The sequence below is a fragment of the Oncorhynchus keta genome, chromosome 24, assembly GCF_023373465.1.
Source record: "Oncorhynchus keta strain PuntledgeMale-10-30-2019 chromosome 24, Oket_V2, whole genome shotgun sequence".
NCBI lineage: Eukaryota > Metazoa > Chordata > Actinopteri > Salmoniformes > Salmonidae > Oncorhynchus > Oncorhynchus keta.
In genome coordinates this window covers 6,442,778-6,466,144 of record NC_068444.1, presented here as the reverse complement: position 1 = coordinate 6,466,144, position 23,367 = coordinate 6,442,778, and the positions used below count along the sequence as shown (strand labels likewise).

The 23,367-nt window shown below is 43.7% G+C and overlaps 1 protein-coding gene across 1 annotated transcript in view; it reads right to left on the bottom strand.

Moving 5' to 3' along the window:
• Positions 1 to 8,727: 8,727 nt before the first annotated feature.
• The window catches only part of LOC118371027 (cadherin-related family member 1-like), a 67,810-nt gene continuing 53,170 nt past the window's right edge, over positions 8,728 to 23,367 (bottom strand). The window contains exons 16-18 of the mRNA XM_052477432.1: positions 22,957 to 23,185; positions 20,564 to 20,818; positions 8,728 to 10,844 (exon numbers count right to left, since the gene is read on the bottom strand). Of these exons, the coding sequence (XP_052333392.1) occupies positions 10,224 to 10,844; positions 20,564 to 20,818; positions 22,957 to 23,185 (1,105 nt within the window). The 3' untranslated portion in view covers positions 8,728 to 10,223. The remainder of the gene's footprint in view (positions 10,845 to 20,563; positions 20,819 to 22,956; positions 23,186 to 23,367) is intronic.

The window sequence follows — 23,367 nt, the reverse complement described above, 5'->3', positions numbered from 1 at the left end:
TCCCTAGACTACTGAACTGGCAGGTATCCCTAGACTACTGAACTGGCAGGTATCCCTAGACTACTGAACTGACAGGTATCCCTAGACTACTGAACTGACAGGTATCCCTAGACTACTGAACTGACAGGTATCCCTAGACTACTGAACTGACAGGTATCCCTAGACTACTGAACTAACAGGTATCCCTAGACTACTGAACTGACAGGTATCCCTAGACTACTGAACTAACAGGTATCCCTAGACTACTGAACTGACAGGTATCCCTCACCTACTGAACTGACAGGTATCCCTAGACTACTGAACTGACAGGTATCCCTAGACTACTGAACTGACAGGTATCCCTAGACTACTGAACTGACCGGTATCCCTTGACTACTGAACTGACAGGTATCCCTCACCTACTGAACTGACAGGTATCCCTAGACTACTGAACTGACAGGTATCCCTAGACTACTGAACTGACAGGTATCCCTAGACTACTGAACTGACAGGTATCCCTAGACTACTGAACTGACAGGTATCCCTAGACTACTGAACTGGCAGGTATCCCTAGACTACTGAACTGACATGTATCCCTCACCTACTGAACTGACAGGTATCCCTAGACTACTGAACTAACAGGTATCCCTACACTACTGAACTGACAGGTATCCTCACCTACTGAACTAACAGGTATCCCTAGACTACTGAACTGACAGGTATCCCTCACCTACTGAACTGACAGGTATCCCTCACCTACTGAACTGACAGGTATCCCTAGACTACTGAACTGACAGCTATCCCTCACCTACTGAACTGACAGGTATCCCTAGACTACTGAACTGACAGGTATCCCTAGACTACTGAACTGACAGGTATCCCTCACCTACTGAACTGACAGGTATCCCTAGACTACTGAACTGACAGGTATCCCTAGACTACTGAACTGACAGGTATCCCTAGACTACTGAACTGGCAGGTATCCCTAGACTACTGAACTGGCAGGTATCCCTAGACTACTGAACTGACAGGTATCCCTAGACTACTGAACTGACAGGTATCCCTAGTCTACTGAACTGACAGGTATCCCTAGACTACTGAACTGACAGGTATCCCTAGACTACTGAACTGGCAGGTATCCCTAGACTACTGAACTGGCAGGTATCCCTCACCTACTGAACTGACAGGTATCCCTAGACTACTGAACTGACAGGTATCCCTAGACTACTGAACTGACAGGTATCCCTAGACTACTGAACTAACAGGTATCCCTCACCTACTGAACTGACAGGTATCCCTAGACTACTGAACTGGCAGGTATCCCTAGACTACTGAACTGACAGGTATCCCTCACCTACTGAACTGACAGGTATCCCTAGACTACTGAACTGACAGGTATCCCTAGACTACTGAACTGACAGGTATCCCTAGACTACTGAACTGGCAGGTATCCCTAGACTACTGAACTGGCAGGTATCCCTAGACTACTGAACTGACAGGTATCCCTAGTCTACTGAACTGACAGGTATCCCTAGACTACTGAACTAACAGGTATCCCTAGTCTACTGAACTGGCAGGTATCCCTAGACTACTGAACTGACAGGTATCCCTAGACTACTGAACTGACAGGTATCCCTAGACTACTGAACTGGCAGGTATCCCTAGACTACTGAACTGACAGGTATCCCTAGTCTACTGAACTGGCAGGTATCCCTAGACTACTGAACTGACAGGTATCCCTAGACTACTGAACTGACAGGTATCCCTAGACTACTGAACTGACAGGTATCCCTAGACTACTGAACTGACAGGTATCCCTAGTCTACTGAACTGGCAGGTATCCCTAGACTACTGAACTAACAGGTATCCCTAGACTACTGAACTGACAGGTATCCCTAGACTACTGAACTAACAGGTATCCCTAGACTACTGAACTGGCAGGTATCCCTAGTCTACTGAACTGACTGAGGTGGGTTTGACTACTGAACTAACAGGTGGGTTTGACTACTGAACTAACAGGTGGGTTTGACTACTGAACTGACTGAGGTTGGTTTGACTACTGAACTAACAGGTGGGTTTGACTACTGAACTAACAGGTGGGTTTGACTACTGAACTGACTGAGGTGGGTTTGACTACTGAACTGACAGGTGGGTTTGACTACTGAACTAACAGGTGGGTTTGACTACTGAACTGACTGAGGTGGGTTTGACTACTGAACTGACTGAGGTGGGTTTGACTACTGAACTGACAGGTGGGTTTGACTACTGAACTAACAGGTGGGTTTGACTACTGAACTAACAGGTGGGTTTGACTACTGAACTAACAGGTGGGTTTGACTACTGAACTAACAGGTGGGTTTGACTACTGAACTAACAGGTGGGTTTGACTACTGAACTAACAGGTGGGTTTGACTACTGAACTAACAGGTGGGTTTGACTACTGAACTGACTGAGGTGGGTTTGACTACTGAACTAACAGGTGGGTTTGACTACTGAACTGACAGGTTGGTTTGACTACTGAACTGACTGAGGTGGGTTTGACTACTGAACTAACAGGTGGGTTTGACTACTGAACTGACTGAGGTGGGTTTGACTACTGAACTAACAGGTGGGTTTGACTACTGAACTGACTGAGGTGGGTTTGACTACTGAACTAACAGGTGGGTTTGACTACTGAACTGACAAGTGGGTTTGACTACTGAACTAACTGGTGTTTGACTACTGAACTAACAGGTGGGTTTGACTACTGAACTAACAGGTGGGTTTGACTACTGAACTGACAGGTGGGTTTGACTACTGAACTAACAGGTTTTGACTACTGAACTGACTGGGTTTGAGGTGGGTTTGACTACTGAACTAACAGGTGGGTTTGACTACTGAACTGACTGAGGTGGGTTTGACTACTGAACTAACAGAACTAACAGTGGGTTTGACTACTGAACTGACTGAGGTGGGTTTGACTACTGAACTGACAGGTGGGTTTGACTACTGAACTAACAGGAGGGTTTGACTACTGAACTGACTGAGGTGGGTTTGACTACTGAACTAACAGGTGGGTTTGACTACTGAACTGACTGAGGTGGGTTTGACTACTGAACTAACAGGTGGGTTTGACTACTGAACTGACTGAGGTGGGTTTGACTACTGAACTAACAGGTGGGTTTGACTACTGAACTGACTGAGGTGGGTTTGACTACTGAACTAACAGGTGGGTTTGACTACTGAACTGACTGGTGGGTTTGACTACTGAACTGACTGGTGGGTTTGACTACTGAACTAACAGGTGGGTTTGACTACTGAACTGACTGAGGTGGGTTTGACTACTGAACTGACTGAGGTGGGTTTGACTACTGAACTGACTGAGGTGGGTTTGACTACTGAACTGACTGAGGTGGGTTTGACTACTGAACTAACAGGTGGGTTTGACTACTGAACTAACAGGTGGGTTTGACTACTGAACTGACAGGTGGGTTTGACTACTGAACTGACTGAGGTGGGTTTGACTACTGAACTGACTGAGGTGGGTTTGACTACTGAACTGACTGAGGTGGGTTTGACTACTGAACTGACTGAGGTGGGTTTGACTACTGAACTGACAGGTGGGTTTGACTACTGAACTGACTGAGGTGGGTTTGACTACTGAACTAACAGGTGGGTTTGACTACTGAACTAACAGGAGGGTTTGACTACTGAACTGACAGGTGGGTTTGACTACTGAACTGACTGAGGTGGGTTTGACTACTGAACTGACTGAGGTGGGTTTGACTACTGAACTAACAGGTGGGTTTGACTACTGAACTAACAGGTGGGTTAGACTACTGAACTGACAGGTGGGTTTGACTACTGAACTGACTGAGGTGGATTTGACTACTGAACTAACAGGTGGGTTTGACTACTGAACTAACAGGAGGGTTTGACTATTGAACTGACAGGTGGGTTTGACTACTGAACTGACTGAGGTGGGTTTGACTACTGAACTGACTGAGGTGGGTTTGACTACAACACATCTTTGATTGAATCCCAGACTTTGCGTGCTTGAACTGAATAATGACGTACAGTACTGTACCTATCGACACAAACATTTATTTTATTTACTTTATTCATAATTTATTGCAGCACACAAAATATATATTTTTTCTTCTTTCAAATCAAATTCCAACATACACATACCAATAACTGACAGACACAAACAAACAACGACTATATCTCCTCTGCCCAGACCTGCCTGGTCACTTCTCCATCTCTAGTACCTGCCTGGTCACTTCTCCATCTCTAGTACCTGCCTGGTCACTTCTCCATCTCTAGTACCTGCCTGGTCACTCCTCCATCCCTACTGTAGTACCTGCCTGGTCACTCCTCCATCCCTACTGTAGTACCTGCCTGGTCACTCCTCCATCCCTACTGTAGTACCTGCCTGGTCACTCCTCCATCCCTAGTACCTGCCTGGTCACTCCTCCATCCCTACTGTAGTACCTGCCTGGTCACTCCTCCATCCCTAGTACCTGCCTGGTCACTCCTCCATCCCTAGTACCTGCTTGGTCACTCCTCCATCCCTACTGTAGTACCTGCCTGGTCACTCCTCCATCCCTACTGTAGTACCTGCCTGGTCACTCCTCCATCCCTAGTAACTCCCTGGTCACTCCTCCATCCCTAGTACCTTCCTGGTCACTCCTCCATCCCTACTGTAGTACCTCCCTGGTCACTTCTCCATCCCTAGTACCTGCCTGGTCACTCCTCCATCCCTACTGTAGTACCTCCCTGGTCACTCCTCCATCCCTACTGTAGTACCTCCCTGGTTACTCCTCCATCTCTAGTACCTGCCTGGTCACTCCTCCATCCCTACTGTAGTACCTGCCTGGTCACTCCTCCATCTCTAGTACCTGCCCGGTCACTCCTCCATCCCTACTGTAGTACCTGCCTGGTCACTTCTCCATCCCTACTGTAGTACCTGCCTGGTCACTCCTCCATCCCTAGTACCTCCCTGGTCACTCCTCCATCTCTAGTACCTGCCTGGTCACTCCTCCATCCCTACTGTAGTACCTGCCTGGTCACTCCTCCATCCCCAGTACCTATCTGGTCACTCCTCCATCCCTAGTACCTCCCACTCCTCCATCCCCAGTGGTCACTCCTCCATCCCCAGTACCTGCCTGGTCACTCCTCCATCCCCAGTACCTCCCTGGTCACTCCTCCATCCCCAGTGTCACTGTACCTGCCAGTGTAGTACTGGTCACTCCTCCATCCCTAGTACCTGCCTGGTCACTCCTCCATCCCCAGTACCTGCCTGGTCACTCCTCCATCCCTACTGTAGTACCTGCCTGGTCACTCCTCCATCCCCAGTGTAGTACCTGCCTGGTCACTCCTCCATCCATACTGTAGTACCTGCCTGGTCAATCCTCCATCCCTAGTAACTCCCTGGTCACTCCTCCATCCCTAGTACCTGCCTGGTCACTCCTCCATCCCTACTGTAGTACCTGCCTGGTCACTCCTCCATCCCTAGTACCTGCCTGGTCACTCCTCCATCCCTACTGTAGTACCTGCCTGGTCACTCCTCCATCCCTACTGTAGTACCTGCCTGGTCACTCCTCCCTCATTCCCTAGTACCTGCCTGGTCACTCCTCATTCCCTAGTACCTGCCTAGTCACTCCTCCATCCCTACTGTAGTACCTGCCTAGTCACTCCTCCATCCCTACTGTAGTACCTGCCTAGTCACTCCTCATTCCCTAGTACCTGCCTGGTCACTCCTCCATCCCTAGTACCTGCCTAGTCACTCCTCCATCCCTACTGTAGTACCTGCCTAGTCACTCCTCCATCCCTACTGTAGTACCTGCCTGGTCACTCCTCCATCCCCAGTGTAGTACCTGCCTGGTCACTCCTCCATCCCCAGTACCTGCCTGGTCACTCCTCCATCCCTAGTACCTCACTGGTCACTCCTCCATCCCCAGTGTAGTACCTGCCTGGTCACTCCTCCATCCCTAGTACCTGCCTGGTCACTCCTCCATCCCCAGTACCTGCCTGGTCACTCCTCCATCCCTACTGTAGTACCTGCCTGGTCACTCCTCCATCCCCAGTGTAGTACCTGCCTGGTCACTCCTCCATCCCTACTGTAGTACCTGACTGGTCACTCCTCCATCCCTAGTAACTCCCTGGTCACTCCTCCATCCCTAGTACCTGCCTGGTCACTCCTCCATCCCTACTGTAGTACCTGCCTGGTCACTCCTCCATCCCTAGTACCTGCCTGGTCACTCCTCCATCCCTACTGTAGTACCTGCCTGGTCACTCCTCCATCCCTAGTACCTGCCTGGTCACTCCTCCATCCCTACTGTAGTACCTGCCTGGTCACTCCTCCATCCCTACTGTAGTACCTGCCTGGTCACTCCTCCCTCATTCCCTAGTACCTGCCTGGTCACTCCTCATTCCCTAGTACCTGCCTAGTCACTCCTCCATCCCTACTGTAGTACCTGCCTAGTCACTCCTCATTCCCTAGTACCTGCCTGGTCACTCCTCCATCCCTAGTACCTGCCTAGTCACTCCTCCATCCCTACTGTAGTACCTGCCTAGTCACTCCTCCATCCCTACTGTAGTACCTGCCTGGTCACTCCTCCATCCCTAGTGTAGTACCATTATTGTTTGCCACATGGCCTTAAAATGTACCAATTTGTTTTTCTTGGTTACTATTTCAATAAATCATGATGTTTTTCCTTTGTGTTAATGATGGAGGAGTCATTGATTGTTTTTTTTCCAAGATGTGTAATGAGAAAATAATTGTCCAGTCCGTTTGATATCTCAGTACACTCCCACAAACATATTTCTGTAGTTCTAGTTTTAATTTATTGTTTTCTGAAACTTAAATCTAGTTCATAAGAACAAACTAGATCCCCACATAATATAATTATTTTTCAAATATTTATTCAAAATGAGAAATATAAAGACAATATAAAGTTTTCACCTAAAGGGACAGGCATGTGTTACACAGCATACATACAGTACATACACAGAATATATTTGATCATTATGTATCCAAAACTTTTTCATAAAGTGTGTACATACTGTACACAGCGTGGAAGTGAATGCTTAAAAATTCTGACCAAGTTTATGGCCAATTTTGAGAAACAGTGATTATATTGACTCACGTGTAAATAAATTATTAGCTAATCTGCCTAATCTAGGGTGACGGATTTCTACAGTTTATTGACTGAAGCAACAAAAAGATCCCTTCAGTTAAATGAGCAATCCAACACCAATCCACCACCAATCCACCCCCAATACAACACCAATCTAACACAAATCCAACTCTAATCCACCACCAATACAACACCAATCCACCACCAATCCAACACCAATCCACCACCAATCCAACACCAATCCACCACCAATCCAACACCAATCCACCACCAATCCACCACCAATCCAATACCAATCCAACACCAATCCACCACCAATCCACCACCAATACAACACCAATCCAACACCAATCCAACACCAATCCAATACCAATCCAACACCAATACAACACCAATCCACCAATCCAACACCAATCTAACACCAATCCAACACTAATCCACCACCAATCCACCCCCAATACAACACCAATCTAACACAAATCCAACTCTAATCCACCACCAATACAACACCAATCCACCACCAATCCAACACCAATCCACCACCAATCCAACACCAATCCACCACCAATCCAACACCAATCCACCACCAATCCACCACCAATCCAATACCAATCCAACACCAATCCACCACCAATCAACACCAATCCAACACCAATCCAACACCAATCCAATACCAATCCAACACCAATACAACACCAATCCACCAATCCAACACCAATCTAACACCAATCCAACACTAATCCACCACCAATCCACCCCCAATACAACACCAATCTAACACAAATCCAACTCTAATCCACCACCAATACAACACCAATCCACCACCAATCCAACACCAATCCACCACCAATCCAATACCAATCCACCACCAATCCACCACCAATCCAACACCAATCCACCACCAATCCAACACCAATCCACCCCCAATACAACACCAATCCAACACCAATCCACCACCAATCCAATACCAATCCAACACCAATCCAACACCAATCCACCACCAATCCAATACCAATCCAACACCAATCCACCACCAATACAACACCAATCCAACACCAATCCAACACCAATCCAACACCAATCCAATACCAATCCAACACCAATACAACACCAATCCAACACCAATCCAACACCAATCCAATACCAATCCAACACCAATACAACACCAATCCAACACCAATCCAATACCAATCCAACACCAATCCAATACCAATCCAACACCAATACAACACCAATCCAACACCAATCCAACACCAATCCAATACCAATCCAACACCAATACAACACCAATCCAACACCAATCCAATACCAATCCAATACCAATCCAACACCAATCCAACACCAATCCAACACCAATCCAACACCAATCCAATACCAATCCAACACCAATACAACACCAATCCACCACCAATCCAACACCAATCCAACACCAATCTAACACCAATCCACCACCAATCCACCCCCAATACAACACCAATACCAATCCACCACCAATCCAACACCAATCCACCACCAATCTAACACCAATCCACCACCAATCCACCACCAATCCACCACCAATCCAACACCAATCCAACACCAATACAACACCAATCCAACACCAATCCACCACCAATCCACCACCAATCCAACACCAATCCAACACCAATCCAACACCAATCCAACAGTAATCCAACAGTAATCCACCACCCATCCAACACCAATCCAACAGTAATCCACCCAATTAAAAGATGACCCTTTATAAATGCAAAATCATTTAAGAAGAAAAAGCAAGTGATTTGAAACAAGAGCTTCAGAATCTTCTATCTATCTCTACCGTCTCTCTATCGTCTCTACTTCAAAATACGACCAACACCATTAGAACGTCACTACACTAATACTTCTCCTACATTTAACATGTGGACTGACCAGATTGTTGACTTTCTTCTTCTTGAAAAGCTCACGTATGACCTCCGCAAGAGACAGAACCAAGTTTGATAGACTCTGGTCCCCACTACTCAGCTATATTTCATATTGGACAGAGTGAATGTGGTGATTAGGGGAAATGAGCAGATCCATGTTGTGTAGGGTGCTGTTAAAACAAATTATTTGCTCGTCGTCTCAGCTAAGGTTGGAAATAGCTAACAAGAACCTTGATAGTGCTGCTGCAAGTTTATTTATTTTTTTAACATTTTTTTTACATTTTTTTTTTATTATTATTGTCAGTTGTTTTTTTTATATATATTTTTTTTTTAAAGTCTGTCACATCTGTGAATGTGGAATGTGTTTTGTTGGTTGATTGAAACACTAAAGAAAACGAAATAAAACTTTAAATTGAAGAAAGAAAAAAATCAAATAAAAATAATGTCACTTCAGAGGTCTATGAGCACTTCATGTTTAAAAGCAACGGCATTTATCCTCTCAAGAATATCTCATATTTTATAGATTATAGTCTTCTATACCGTTAGCTGCATTATCACTTTGATGCACAAGTCAAAGTGAGTACATTTGCCAGGCAACATAGTTTACACATTGATCCGTATTCTATATTATAGCACTATTAATGAAAACATTGCATGATCTTAAGCAAATAAAATACAACTTTTCAGGAAATGTCAGGAACACACGTTCAGTTCTGTATACACATAAATGCGCAGTAATCCTTCCCTCAGACATGGCTCAGTAGTTCCCCCTCGGACATTCTTGTTAACATGTTGTTTCCCTCAGGATGGCAGCAATGCAAAAGATTTATCTAACAAGGATCCCATTACATGATCTTCAAGATGGCAGCGCAGAAACATGTCTAGGTATTTCTAATGCTGCATCCCAAGAGGCACCCTATTCCCTAAATACTGCACTATTCTGGACCAGGGCCCTAAGTATCCAACTTGATGTTAACATCTTTAAGAACACATGTAGAAGTGGTTGGATTAAATAGGTTCAGTAAAATGTGTTGCAACATTGCTTTGACAAAGGACTTGCTTTGAAATTGTGTCGTCAATAACATTTTAAAGGAAATGAACATGCTGTCCTCAACCTTCCTTTACATTTGCAGTTTTACAATCCTAGGACTGAGTAACCTTCAGAAGTCGAGACAATTACTGACAGATTGGTTAGAGTGAAAACACACTACAACAATCAGATTTAATAATAGCTTGAGTTGCTCTCAATGATTTTCTGCTCTAGTCTCATTTTGAGTTCAGAGACCAGGGCTGAGCTGACTGGGATCCTAGAAGTGTCAGAGCTGATGTTGATTTCCCTGCTCTGGCTGGATCTCCTGGAACCAGTGGAGGTCAGGCCCCCAGAGACGGTGGGCACTGCTGCCCAGTGCCGGGGCCTCTCACTGGGCCTGGGGTTGGAGGACGGAGGAGGGCATGATGGAGGGGGCAGGCAGGGAGCTCTAGGGGGCGTAGGCTTGGGTTTTGACCTGGAACACCGGGAGCCGTCTTTGTTGTTGAGGTTTACGTTGACACTCCCTGCTTCCTGGTCGCCTACAACGAACTTGTTTGCCGAGTCATTTCCGCTACCACGGAACGGTACGTTAAAAGTCCACGGCTTGCGGTCCCTTGGCGGTCTCCGTCTGATGACGATGCGACGTGCCGGCATTATCCTGTTGGACTTGGTGTTGCGCAAGAACGTAGCCGTGGAGATCAAGACAGTGATCCCTACCAATATGCTGATGACACCAGCGACCATGCCAAGGGCCTTCATTGGGTTGTCCCTACTTTGCAATAAAAAGTCTGCCATAGGCCCATTGACTTGAGTCTGTAAAAAAGCACAAAGAGAAATACTTTTAATCACGGGACTAGATTATCAAACATTTTAAACATTCACCATTTAGGGTCCAAAGCATGTAGGCAAGCAGTGAGGTCAGACATGGATGATCCAAGCACCGACAGAGGAGCCTCAGACAGACTACACCTCTATAACAGTACTGACAGAGGAGCTCCAGATAGACTACACCTCTATAACAGTACTGACAGAGGAGCCTCAGACAGACTACACCTCTATAACAGTACTGACAGAGGAGCCTCAGACAGACTACACCTCTATAACAGTACTGACAGAGGAGCCTCAGACAGACTACACCTCTATAACAGTACTGACAGAGGAGCCTCAGACAGACTATCTCTATAACAGTACTGACAGAGGAGCCTCAGACAGACTACACCTCTATAACAGTACTGACAGAGGAGCACCAGACAGACTACACCTCTATAACAGTACTGACAGAGGAGCCTCAGACAGACTACACCTCTATAACAGTACTGACAGAGGAGCCTCAGACAGACTACACCTCTATAACAGTACTGACAGAGGAGCACCAGACAGACTACACCTCTATAACAGTACTGACAGAGGAGCCTCAGACAGACTACACCTCTATAACAGTACTGACAGAGGAGCACCAGACAGACTACACCTCTATAACAGTACTGACAGAGGAGCCTCAGACAGACTACACCTCTATAACAGTACTGACAGAGGAGCCTCAGACAGACTACACCTCTATAACAGTACTGACAGAGGAGCCACAGACAGACTACACCTCTATAGCAGTACTGACAGAGGAGCACCAGACAGACTACACCTCTATAGCAGTACTGACAGAGGAGCACCAGACAGACTACACCTCTATAGCAGTACTGACAGAGGAGCACCAGACAGACTACACCTCTATAACAGTACTGACAGAGGAGCCTCAGACAGACTACACCTCTATAACAGTACTGACAGAGGAGCCACAGACAGACTACATCTCTATAACAGTACTGACAGAGGAGCCTCAGACAGACTACACCTCTATAACAGTACTGACAGAGGAGCCTCAGACAGACTACACCTCTATAACAGTACTGACAGAGGAGCACCAGACAGACTACACCTCTATCACAGTACTGACAGAGGAGCCTCAGACAGACTACACCTCTATAACAGTACTGACAGAGGAGCACCAGACAGACTATCTCTATAACAGTAACAACATGATGACTGCAGGTGGTCCTTTGTGGCTCAGTTGGGGGGGAAAGCATGGGTTCAGCAACACCAAAGTTGGGGGTTTAATTCCCACAGGAAGCTCATAGATGTGCCAATGAAGTATGTACTCACTGTACTGGATAAAAACATCTGTTAACTGGCATATACAGTGGGGAGAACAAGTATTTGATACACTGCCGATTGTGCAGGTTTTCCCACTTACAAAGCATGTAGAGGTCTGTAATTTGTATCATAGGTACACTTCAACTGTGAGAGACGGAATCTAAAACAAAAATCCAGAAAATCACATTGTATGATTTATAAGTAATTAATTTGCATTTTATTGCATGACATAAGTATTTGATACATCAGAAAAGCAGAAATTAATATTTGTTACAGAAACCTTTGTTTGCAATTACAGAGATCATACGTTTCCTGTAGTTCTTGACCAGGTTTGCACACTGCAGCAGGGATTTTGGCCCACTCCTCCATACAGACCTTCTCCAGATCCTTCAGGTTTCAGGGCTGTCGCTGGGCAATACGGACTTTCAGCTCCCTCCAAAGATTTTCTATTGGGTTCAGGTCTGGAGACTGGCTAGGCCACTCCAGGACCTTGAGATGCTTCTTACGGAGCCACTCCTTAGTTGCCCTGGCTGTGTGTTTCGGTTCGTTGTCATGCTGGAAGACCCAGCTACGACCCATCTTCAATACTCTTACTGAGGGAAGGAGGTTGTTGGCCAAGATCTTGCGATACATGGCCCCATCCATCCTCCCCTCAATACAGTGCAGTCGTCCTGTCCCCTTCGCAGAAAAGCATCCCCAAAGAGTGATGTTTCCACCTCCATGCTTCACAGTTGTGATGGTGTTCTTGGAGTTGTACTCATCCTTCTTCTTCCTCCAAACACGGCGAGTGGAGTTTAGACCAAAAAACTATATTTTTGTCTCATCAGACCACATGACCATCTCCCATTCCTACTCTGGATCATCCAGATGGTCATTGGCAAACTTCAGATGGGCCTGGACATGCGCTGGCTTGAGCAGGGGGACCTTGCGTGCGCTGCAGCATTTTAATCCATGATGGCATAGTGTGTTACTAATGGTTTTCTTTGAGACTGTGGTCCCAGCTCTCTTCAGGTCATTGACCAGGTCCTGCCATGTAGTTCTGGGCTGATCCCTCACCTTTCTCATGATCATTGATGCCCCACGAGGTGAGATCTTGCATGGAGCTCCAGACCGAGGGTGATTGACCGTCATCTTGAACTTCTTCCATTTTCTAATAATTGCGCCAACAGTTGTTGCCTTCTCACCGAGTTGCTTGCCTATTGTCCTGTAGCCCATCCAAGCCTTGTGCAGGTCTACAATTTGACCCTGATGTCCTTACACAGCTCTCTGGTCTTGGCCATTGTGGAGAGGTTGGAGTCTGTTGATTGAGTGTGTGGACAGGTGTATTTTATACAGGTAACGAGTTCAAACAGGTGCCGTTAATACAGGTAATGAGTGGAGAACAGGAGGCTTCTTAAAGAAAACCAACAGGTCTGTGAGAGACGGAATTATTACTGGTTGGTAGGTGATAAAATACTAATGTCATGCAATAAAATGCAAATTAATTACTTAAAAATCATACAATGTGATTTTCTAGATTTTTGTTTTAGATTCCATCTCTCACAGTTGAAGTGTACCTATGATAAAAAATTACAGACCTCTACATGCTTTGTAAGTAGGAAAACCTGCAAAATCGGCAGTGTGTCAAATACTTGTTCTCCCCACTGTATGATATACATGCGTTTGACGCTGATCCATTCATCCCGGCCTGCTGTGACTGTTGATCATCGAGGCTTAGGATGTGACCCAAATTACAACCTATTCCCTACATGGTGCCCTGCCCGGTGGGCTCATCAGAACTGTCTGTTCCATCTGTTCACTAGCATGTTTCTGATGAGGATTAAGTTCCTGTGACAGGTTCACACAAAGCACTGCATTGACAGCTACTGGGTCTCTCTGGTTGATGTGAGAGATTATTCTGTTCTTCTGACAAAGGATCTCAAATAGACACTAAAGGACTTCATGTTTGTTCCTTCACTATAGTTGATAGTATATATAGTAAACTGTTTAAAGTATGCTATGTTAAGTAGTTAGTATAGTAAACTGTTTAAAGTATGCTATGTTAAGTAGTTAGTATAGTAAACTGTTTAAAGTATGCTATGTTAAGTAGTTGGGTTAGTTAAGGTTGGAAGGCTATGTTAAGTAGTTAGGTTAGTTAAGGTTGGAAGGCTATGTTAAGTAGTTGGGTTAGTTAAGGTTGGAAGGCTATGTTAAGGGTTAGTTAAGGTTAGAAGGCTTTGGTAAGGGTTAGTTAAGGTTAGAAGGCTTTGGTAAGGGTTAGTTAAGGTTGGAAGGCTATGTTAAGTAGTTAGGTTAGTTAAGGTTGGAAGGCTATGTTAAGTAGTTAGGGTAGTTAAGGTTGGAAGGCTATGTTAAGTAGTTGGGTTAGTTAAGGTTGGAAGGCTATGTTAAGTAGTTAGGTTAGTTAAGGTTAGAAGGCGATGTTAAGTATTTGGGTTAGTTAAGGTTAGAAGGCGATGTTAAGTATTTGGGTTAGTTAAGGTTGGAAGGCTATGTTAAGTATTTGGGTTAGTTAAGGTTGGAAGGCTATGTTAAGTAGTTGGGTTAGTTAAGGTTGGAAGGCTATGTTAAGTATTTAGGTTAGTTAAGGTTGGAAGGCTATGTTAAGTAGTTAGGTTAGTTAAGGTTGGAAGGCTATGTTAAGTAGTTAGGTTAGTTAAGGTTGGAAGGCTATGTTAAGTAGTTAGGTTAGTTAAGGTTGGAAGGCTATGTTAAGTAGTTAGGTTAGTTAAGGTTGGAAGGCTATGTTAAGTAGTTAGGTTAGTTAAGGTTGGAAGGCTATGTTAAGTAGTTGGGTTAGTTAAGGTTAGAAGGCTATGTTAAGTAGTTGGGTTAGTTAAGGTTGGAAGGCTATGTTAAGTAGTTAGGTTAGTTAAGGTTGGAAGGCTATGTTAAGTAGTTAGGTTAGTTAAGGTTGGAAGGCTATGTTAAGTAGTTAGGTTAGTTAAGGTTGGAAGGCTATGTTAAGTAGTTAGGTTAGTTAAGGTTGGAAGGCTATGTTAAGTAGTTAGGTTAGTTAAGGTTGGAAGGCTATGTTAAGTAGTTAGGTTAGTTAAGGTTGGAAGGCTATGTTAAGTAGTTGGGTTAGTTAAGGTTGGAAGGCTATGTTAAGTAGTTAGGTTAGTTAAGGTTGGAAGGCTATGTTAAGTAGTTAGGTTAGTTAAGGTTGGAAGGCTATGTTAAGTAGTTGGGTTAGTTAAGGTTAGAAGGCTATGTTAAGTAGTTAGGTTAGTTAAGGTTAGAAGGCTATGTTAAGTAGTTAGGTTAGTTAAGGTTAGAAGGCTATGTTAAGTAGTTAGGTTAGTTAAGGTTGGAAGGGTATGTTAAGTAGTTAGGTTAGTTAGGTTGGAAGGCTATGTTAAGTAGTTAGGTTAGTTAAGGTTGGAAGGCTATGTTAAGTAGTTAGGTTAGTTAAGGTTGGAAGGCTATGTTAAGTAGTTAGGTTAGTTAAGGTTGGAAGGCTATGTTAAGTAGTTAGGTTAGTTAAGGTTGGAAGGCTATGTTAAGTAGTTGGGTTAGTTAAGGTTGGAAGGCTATGTTAAGTAGTTAGGTTAGTTAAGGTTGGAAGGCTATGTTAAGTAGTTAGGTTAGTTAAGGTTGGAAGGCAATGTTCAGTAGTTAGGTTAGTTAAGGTTGGAAGGCTATGTTATGTAGTTGGGTTAGTTAAGGTTGGAAGGCTATGTTGAGTAGTTAGGTTAGTTAAGGTTGGAAGGCTATGTTAAGTAGTTGGGTTAGTTAAGGTTGGAAGGCTATGTTAAGTAGTTAGGTTAGTTAAGGTTGGAAGACTATGTTAAGTAGTTAGGTTAGTTAAGGTTGGAAGGCTATGTTCAGTAGTTAGGTTAGTTAAGGTTGGAAGGCTATGTTAAGTAGTTGGGTTAGTTAAGGTTGGAAGGCTATGTTAAGTATTTGGGTTAGTTAAGGTTAGAAGGCGATGTTAAGTATTTGGGTTAGTTAAGGTTAGAAGGCGATGTTAAGTATTTGGGTTAGTTAAGGTTGGAAGGCTATGTTAAGTATTTGGGTTAGTTAAGGTTGGAAGGCTATGTTAAGTAGTTGGGTTAGTTAAGGTTGGAAGGCTATGTTAAGTAGTTAGGTTAGTTAAGGTTGGAAGGCTATGTTAAGTAGTTAGGTTAGTTAAGGTTGGAAGGCTATGTTAAGTAGTTAGGTTAGTTAAGGTTGGAAGGCTATGTTAAGTAGTTAGGTTAGTTAAGGTTGGAAGGCTATGTTAAGTAGTTAGGTTAGTTAAGGTTGGAAGGCTATGTTAAGTAGTTAGGTTAGTTAAGGTTGGAAGGCTATGTTAAGTAGTTGGGTTAGTTAAGGTTAGAAGGCTATGTTAAGTAGTTGGGTTAGTTAAGGTTGGAAGGCTATGTTAAGTAGTTAGGTTAGTTAAGGTTGGAAGGCTATGTTAAGTAGTTAGGTTAGTTAAGGTTGGAAGGCTATGTTAAGTAGTTAGGTTAGTTAAGGTTGGAAGGCTATGTTAAGTAGCTAGGTTAGTTAAGGTTGGAAGGCTATGTTAAGTAGTTAGGTTAGTTAAGGTTGGAAGGCTATGTTAAGTAGTTAGGTTAGTTAAGGTTGGAAGGCTATGTTAAGTAGTTGGGTTAGTTAAGGTTGGAAGGCTATGTTAAGTAGTTAGGTTAGTTAAGGTTGGAAGGCTATGTTAAGTAGTTAGGTTAGTTAAGGTTGGAAGGCTATGTTAAGTAGTTGGGTTAGTTAAGGTTAGAAGGCTATGTTAAGTAGTTAGGTTAGTTAAGGTTAGAAGGCTATGTTAAGTAGTTAGGTTAGTTAAGGTTAGAAGGCTATGTTAAGTAGTTAGGTTAGTTAAGGTTGGAAGGGTATGTTAAGTAGTTAGGTTAGTTAAGGTTGGAAGGCTATGTTAAGTAGTTAGGTTAGTTAAGGTTGGAAGGCTATGTTAAGTAGTTAGGTTAGTTTAAGTAGTTAGGTTAAGGTTGGAAGGCTATGTTAAGTAGTTAGGTTAGTTAAGGTTGGAAGGCTATGTTAAGTAGTTAGGTTAGTTAAGGTTGGAAGGCTATGTTAAGTAGTTGGGTTAGTTAAGGTTGGAAGGCTATGTTAAGTAGTTAGGTTAGTTAAGGTTGGAAGGCTATGTTAAGTAGTTAGGTTAGTTAAGGTTGGAAGGCAATGTTCAGTAGTTAGGTTAGTTAAGGTTGGAAGGCTATGTTATGTAGTTGGGTTAGTTAAGGTTGGAAGGCTATGTTGAGTAGTTAGGTTAGTTAAGGTTGGAAGGCTATGTTAAGTAGTTAGGTTAGTTAAGGTTGGAAGGCTATGTTAAGTAGTTAGGTTAGTTAAGGTTGGAAGGCTATGTTAAGTAGTTAGGTTAGTTAAGGTTGGAAGGCTATGTTAAGTAGTTAGGTTAGTTAAGGTTGGAAGGCTATGTTAAGTAGTTGGGTTAGTTAAGGTTGGAAGGCTATGTTAAGTATTTGGGTTAGTTAAGGTTAGAAGGCGATGTTAAGTATTTGGGTTAGTTAAGGTTAGAAGGCGATGTTAAGTATTTGGGTTAGTTAAGGTTGGAAGGCTATGTTAAGTATTTGGGTTAGTTAAGGTTGGAAGGTTATGTTAAGTAGTTGGGTTAGTTAAGGTTGGAAGGCTATGTTAAGTATTTGGGTTAGTTAAGGTGAGAAGGCGATGTTAAGTATTTGGGTTAGTTAAGGTTAGAAGGCAATGTTAAGTATTTGGGTTAGTTAAGGTTGGAAGGCTCTGTTAAGTATTTGGGTTAGTTAAGGTTAGAAGGCTATGGTAAGGGTTTGGGTTAGTTAAGGTTAGAAGGCTATGGTAAGGGTTTGGGTTAGTTAAGGTTAGAAGGCTATGGTAAGGGTTAGTTAAGGTTAGAAGGCTATGGTAAGGGTTAGTTAAGGTTAGAAGGCTATGGTAAGGGTTTGGGTTAGTTAAGGTTAGAAGACTGTGGTAAGGGTTTGGGTTAGTTAAGGTTAGAAGGCTGTGGTAAGGGTTTGGGTTAGTTATTAAGGTAAGGGTTAGGTAACGTAGGTTTAAACTCTTAGAACTCCCCATCCCGGGGGCAGTATAGAGGGGTAGTCTTAACAGGTTAAACTCACCACAACCGTAGTCAGCAAAAAAATAAATTGACCCAGAGCTAATTTCAGGTCTGCTGAGCACAAACTTGACCGTTGTGAAACTTCTGTGCAACTTCCAGCACGCATGTCCTGTAACCACCCATGTCCTGTAAACACCCATGTCCTGTAAACACCCATGTCCTGTAACCACCCATGTCCTGTAACCACCCATGTCCTGTAAACACCCATGTCCTGTAACCACCCATGTCCTGTAAACACCCATGTCCTGTAAACACCCATGTCCTGTAACCACCCATGTCCTGTAACCACCCATGTCCTGTAAACACCCATGTCCTGTAAACACCCATGTCCTGTAAACACCCATGTCCTGTAACCACCCATGTCCTGTAAACACCCATGTCCTGTAAACACCCATGTCCTGTAACCACCCATGTCCTGTAAACACCCATGTCCTGTAAACACCCATGTCCTGTAAACACTGAGGTCCTGTAACCACCCATGTCCTGTAAACACCCATGTCCTGTAAACACTGAGGTCCTGTAACCACCCATGTCCTGTAAACACCCATGTCCTGTAAACACCCATGTCCTGTAACCACTGAGGCTGTGACCACGATAAGTTACAGTTTTAACAGTGGTCAAGTAGGCTGCTGTGGCTATTTGATCGTGATGTAGGGCCTACCAGAGTGGCCTGCCATCAAAAACTATGGAGAAAATGCATCCCATAATATGTTAACATGGAAATAGCTGTTCTATCATTCAGTCTACAGTAGCTGCCAATGTGTGGTGTTCAACGTAAGCCTAGATAACATGCAGGGCTCGACATTAACCTGTCTATCTACGTGTCCTTCAGACAACGGAGGTGACTGAAAATGTCGTTGTGTTGTTCGATGCAAAATACCACTTGACAAAATAAAAAGCTTTATTATTCCCATAGCATTATTACAGAGTCAGACACATTATGCTCCCTTTCTGCCTATTGGCTACTGAGCTTATTCAAGCCTGTATCAAAATACAACACTGCCACTTTAAGTTTAAAAAAATTACAATAATAATAATAATCAGTTATTTACCTGACTGGCTTTTCAAAGACATCTAGAAATTTACATATTTTGGGCTCTTGTAGAAAGTAGAAAAACAACAGTTATTTTGTCGTACTTGTTGACAGTCTCTCTCCGGTCGTGGTTTTAAACGTTTTGAAATCTTACAGTCTCAATTTTGCCGTAGATTTATTTTATGCCTGCTCACGTCACTGCAGACATCTGATTGGCCAGCGGTAGGTTTATAGTGCACTTGATTTGCTCTCTGGGCCCACCAGACACGGTCATCTGAGACATCCGATTGGCCAGCGGTAGGTTTATAGTGCACTTGATTTGCTCTCTGGGCCCACCGGGGAAGGCAGTTATTACCTTCAGACATAAGAAATGTTCAAAATGGCAACAGTTCTCCTAGCCAGCGCGCAGGGCAGCTGAATCAGGTGCACCAAGTAACACCGACAGCACAAGACTAAATAAATAAAAAGGAACACAAGGCTTTATCATTGTTTTGTTTTTTTACAGAAACGTTTGGCGATCGACTAGGAATGCTTAGGAGATGGACCAGTTGATCGTGATCAACCGGTTTGTGACCACTGCCCTAGAAAGTTGAGTGAAAATTCAATCTCCTGCTTCTCTCTGCGGACTGATATTTCTAAGTTGCAGTCATGGGGAGCTGCAGCTTAGAGGGAACATTGGGTCAGCATTACGGTTCGAGTTAGGTTATGGTTAGAGTTATGTTAAGGTTATGGTTAGGTTAGGGTTAGGGTTAGGTTAAGGTTAGGATTCGAGTTAGGTTAAGGTTAGAATTATGTTAAGGTTAGAGTTATGTTAAGGTTAGAGTTAGGTTAAGGTTAGAGTTATGTTAAGGTTAGAGTTATGTTAAGTTTATAACTCTACAGTTAGGGTTAGAGTTAGGTTAAGGTTAGAGTTATATTAAGGTTAGGTTAAGGTTAGAGTTATGTTAAGGTTAGGTTAAGGTTAGAGTTAGGTTATGGTTAGGGTTAGGGTTAGGGTTAGGGTTGGGGTTAGGTTAAGGTTAGGGTTCGAGTTATGTTAAGGTTAGAGTTATGTTAAGGTTATGGTTAGGTTAGGGTTAGGGTTAGGTTAAGGTTAGGATTCGAGTTATGTTAAGGTTAGAATTATGTTAAGGTTAGAGTTATGTTAAGGTTAGAGTTAGGTTAAGGTTAGAGTTATGTTAAGGTTAGAGTTATGTTAAGTTTATAACTCTACAGTTAGGGTTAGAGTTAGGTTAAGGTTAGAATTAGGTTTAGGTTAGGGTTAAGGTCAGGAAACATTGAACTTACCGCCTCAGTGATGTCGATGTTGACCACGGCGGTAGTGCTGAAGGATGGAGACCCTCGGTCCCGGGCTTGGACCACCAGAGACCACCTGCAGTCCTTCTGCTTGGTGATGTTCTGCACGATCTCCATGGACTTGATGTACGACTTCAGGTTGATCTCTCCAGTCTCTGCGTTGATGTCGAAGATGTTGTCCGGCTCAGCTTGCATGATGGAATACTCAATGATGTTATTGGGCGACCCTGCATCGCCATCTATTGCCTGAATGAAACGAGGAAAAATCGGCAAAAACCAAACACATTACTTAAATATATACTGTATATATACTCTGAAGCGGTTCTGGATACACTCACATTTTACATTTCAGGTAATTGTCATCCAAACATTCACTACACAGTCTTTACTAGGGTTGTAACGATGCATACAGTGTTTACTAGGGTCGTAACGATTCATACAGTGTTTACTAGGGTCGTAACGATTCATACAGTGTTTACTAGGGTCGTAATGATTCATACAGTGTTTACTAGGGTCGTAACGATTCATACAGTGTTTACTAGGGTCGTAACGATTCATACAGTGTTTACTAGGGTTGTAACGATTCATACAGTGTTTACTAGGGTTGTAACGATTCATACAGTGTTTACTAGGGTCGTAACGATTCATACAGTGTTTACTAGGGTCGTAACGATTCATACAGTGTTTACTAGGGTCGTAACGATTCATACAGTGTTTACTAGGGTCGTAACGATTCATACAGTGTTTACTAGGGTCGTAACGATTCATACAGTGTTTACTAGGGTCGTAACGATTCATACAGTGTTTACTAGGGTTGTAACGATTCATACAGTGTTTACTAGGGTCGTAACGATTCATACAGTGTTTACTAGGTTGTAACGATTCATACAGTGTTTACTAGGGTCGTAACGATTCATACAGTGTTTACTAGGGTCGTAACGATTCATACAGTGTTTACTAGGGTTGTAACGATTCATACAGTGTTTACTAGGGTCGTAATGATTCATACAGTGTTTACTAGGGTCGTAATGATTCATAGAGTTGTAATGATTCATACAGTGTTTACTAGGGTCGTAATGATTCATACAGTGTTTACTAGGGTCGTAACGATTCATACAGTGTTTACTAGGGTTGTAACGATTCATACAGTGTTTACTAGGGTCGTAACGATTCATACAGTGTTTACTAGGGTCGTAACGATTCATACAGTGTTTACTAGGGTCGTAATGATTCATACAGTGTATTTAGGGTTGTAACGATTCATACAGTGTTTACTAGGGTCGTAATGATTCATACAGTGTTTACTAGGTCGTAAACGATTCATACAGTGTTTACTAGGGTCGTAACGATGCATACAGTGTATTTAGGGTTGTTACGATTCATACAGTGTTTACTAGGGTTGTAACGATTCATACAGTGTATTTAGGGTTGTAACGATTCATACAGTGTTTACTAAGGTTGTAAACGATTCATACAGTGTTTACTAGGGTCGTAATGATTCATAGGGTTGTAACGATTCATAGGGTTGTAATGATTCATACAGTGTTTACTAGGGTCATAATGATTCATAGGGTTCAACTTACTCACCGAGGTCAGCCTGCAGGCGCCCGGTCTGCGACAGGAGTAGATGTAATGATTCATAGGGGTTGTAATGATTCATAGAGTGTTTACTAGGGTTGTTACGATTCATACAGTGTATTTAGGGTCGTAATGATTCACACAGTGTTTACTAGGTGCACCAATGAATGATTCATACAGTGTTTACTAGGTCGTAATGATTCGCACAGTGTTTACTAGGGTCGTAATGATTCATAGGGTTGTAATGATTCATACAGTGTTTACTAGGACCAAACCGGACCGATGGCCAGTGAACCCCTAGGGAACACCTCTACACACCACACTGTACCTCCTTTAGGGATCTATAATTTACCCCCTTTTTCTCCCCAATTTCGATCTTGTCTCATCGCTGCAACTCCCCAACGGGCTCTGTAGAGGCGAAGGTCGAGTCATGCGTCCCGCGAAACATGACCTGCCAAACCGCACGTCTTAACGCCCGCCCGCTTAACCCGGAAGCCAGCCGGAGGAAATGCCGTTCAACTTACCGACCGAGGTCAGCCTGCAGGCGCCCGGTCTGCGACAAGGAGTAGATAGAGCGCGATGAGGCAAGTAAAGTCCCCCCCCCCCCGGCCAAACACTCCCCTAATCCGGACGACGCTGGGCCAATTGTGCGCTGCCTATGGGACTCCTGGTCACGGCCGGTTGTAATACAGCCCGGGATCGAACCCGGGTCAGTAGTGACGCCTCTAGCACTGCAATGCAGTGCCTTAGACCGCTGCGACACTCAGGAGGCCACTCTTATCTTATCTTATAGCTACTGTACATACCTTTACTTTAACAGGTGCACCAATGACCATGGTCATCTCCACAAGGCTGTCATCGAACTCTGGAACGTGGTCGTTGATGTCCAGGACAGTGACAAACACCTCCGCCAGGCTGTACTTTCCCTCTGTGTCCTCTGCCTTCACGTAGAAGTTGTACTTGGACTTGACCTCAGCATCCAGAATGGCCCAGGCCTGGGTGTATATGACGCCTGAAGACGGATGGATGAGAAACCTGGAATACACAACAGAGAGTGGATTGGCAGTATATTAGTAGTATATTGGGAGTATAATGGCTGTTTGATAGCCTTATATTGGCAGTATATTAGCAGTATATTGGCAGTATTTTAGGAGTATATTGGCAGTATTTTAGGAGTATATTGGCAGTATTTTAGGAGTATATTGGCAGTATTTTAG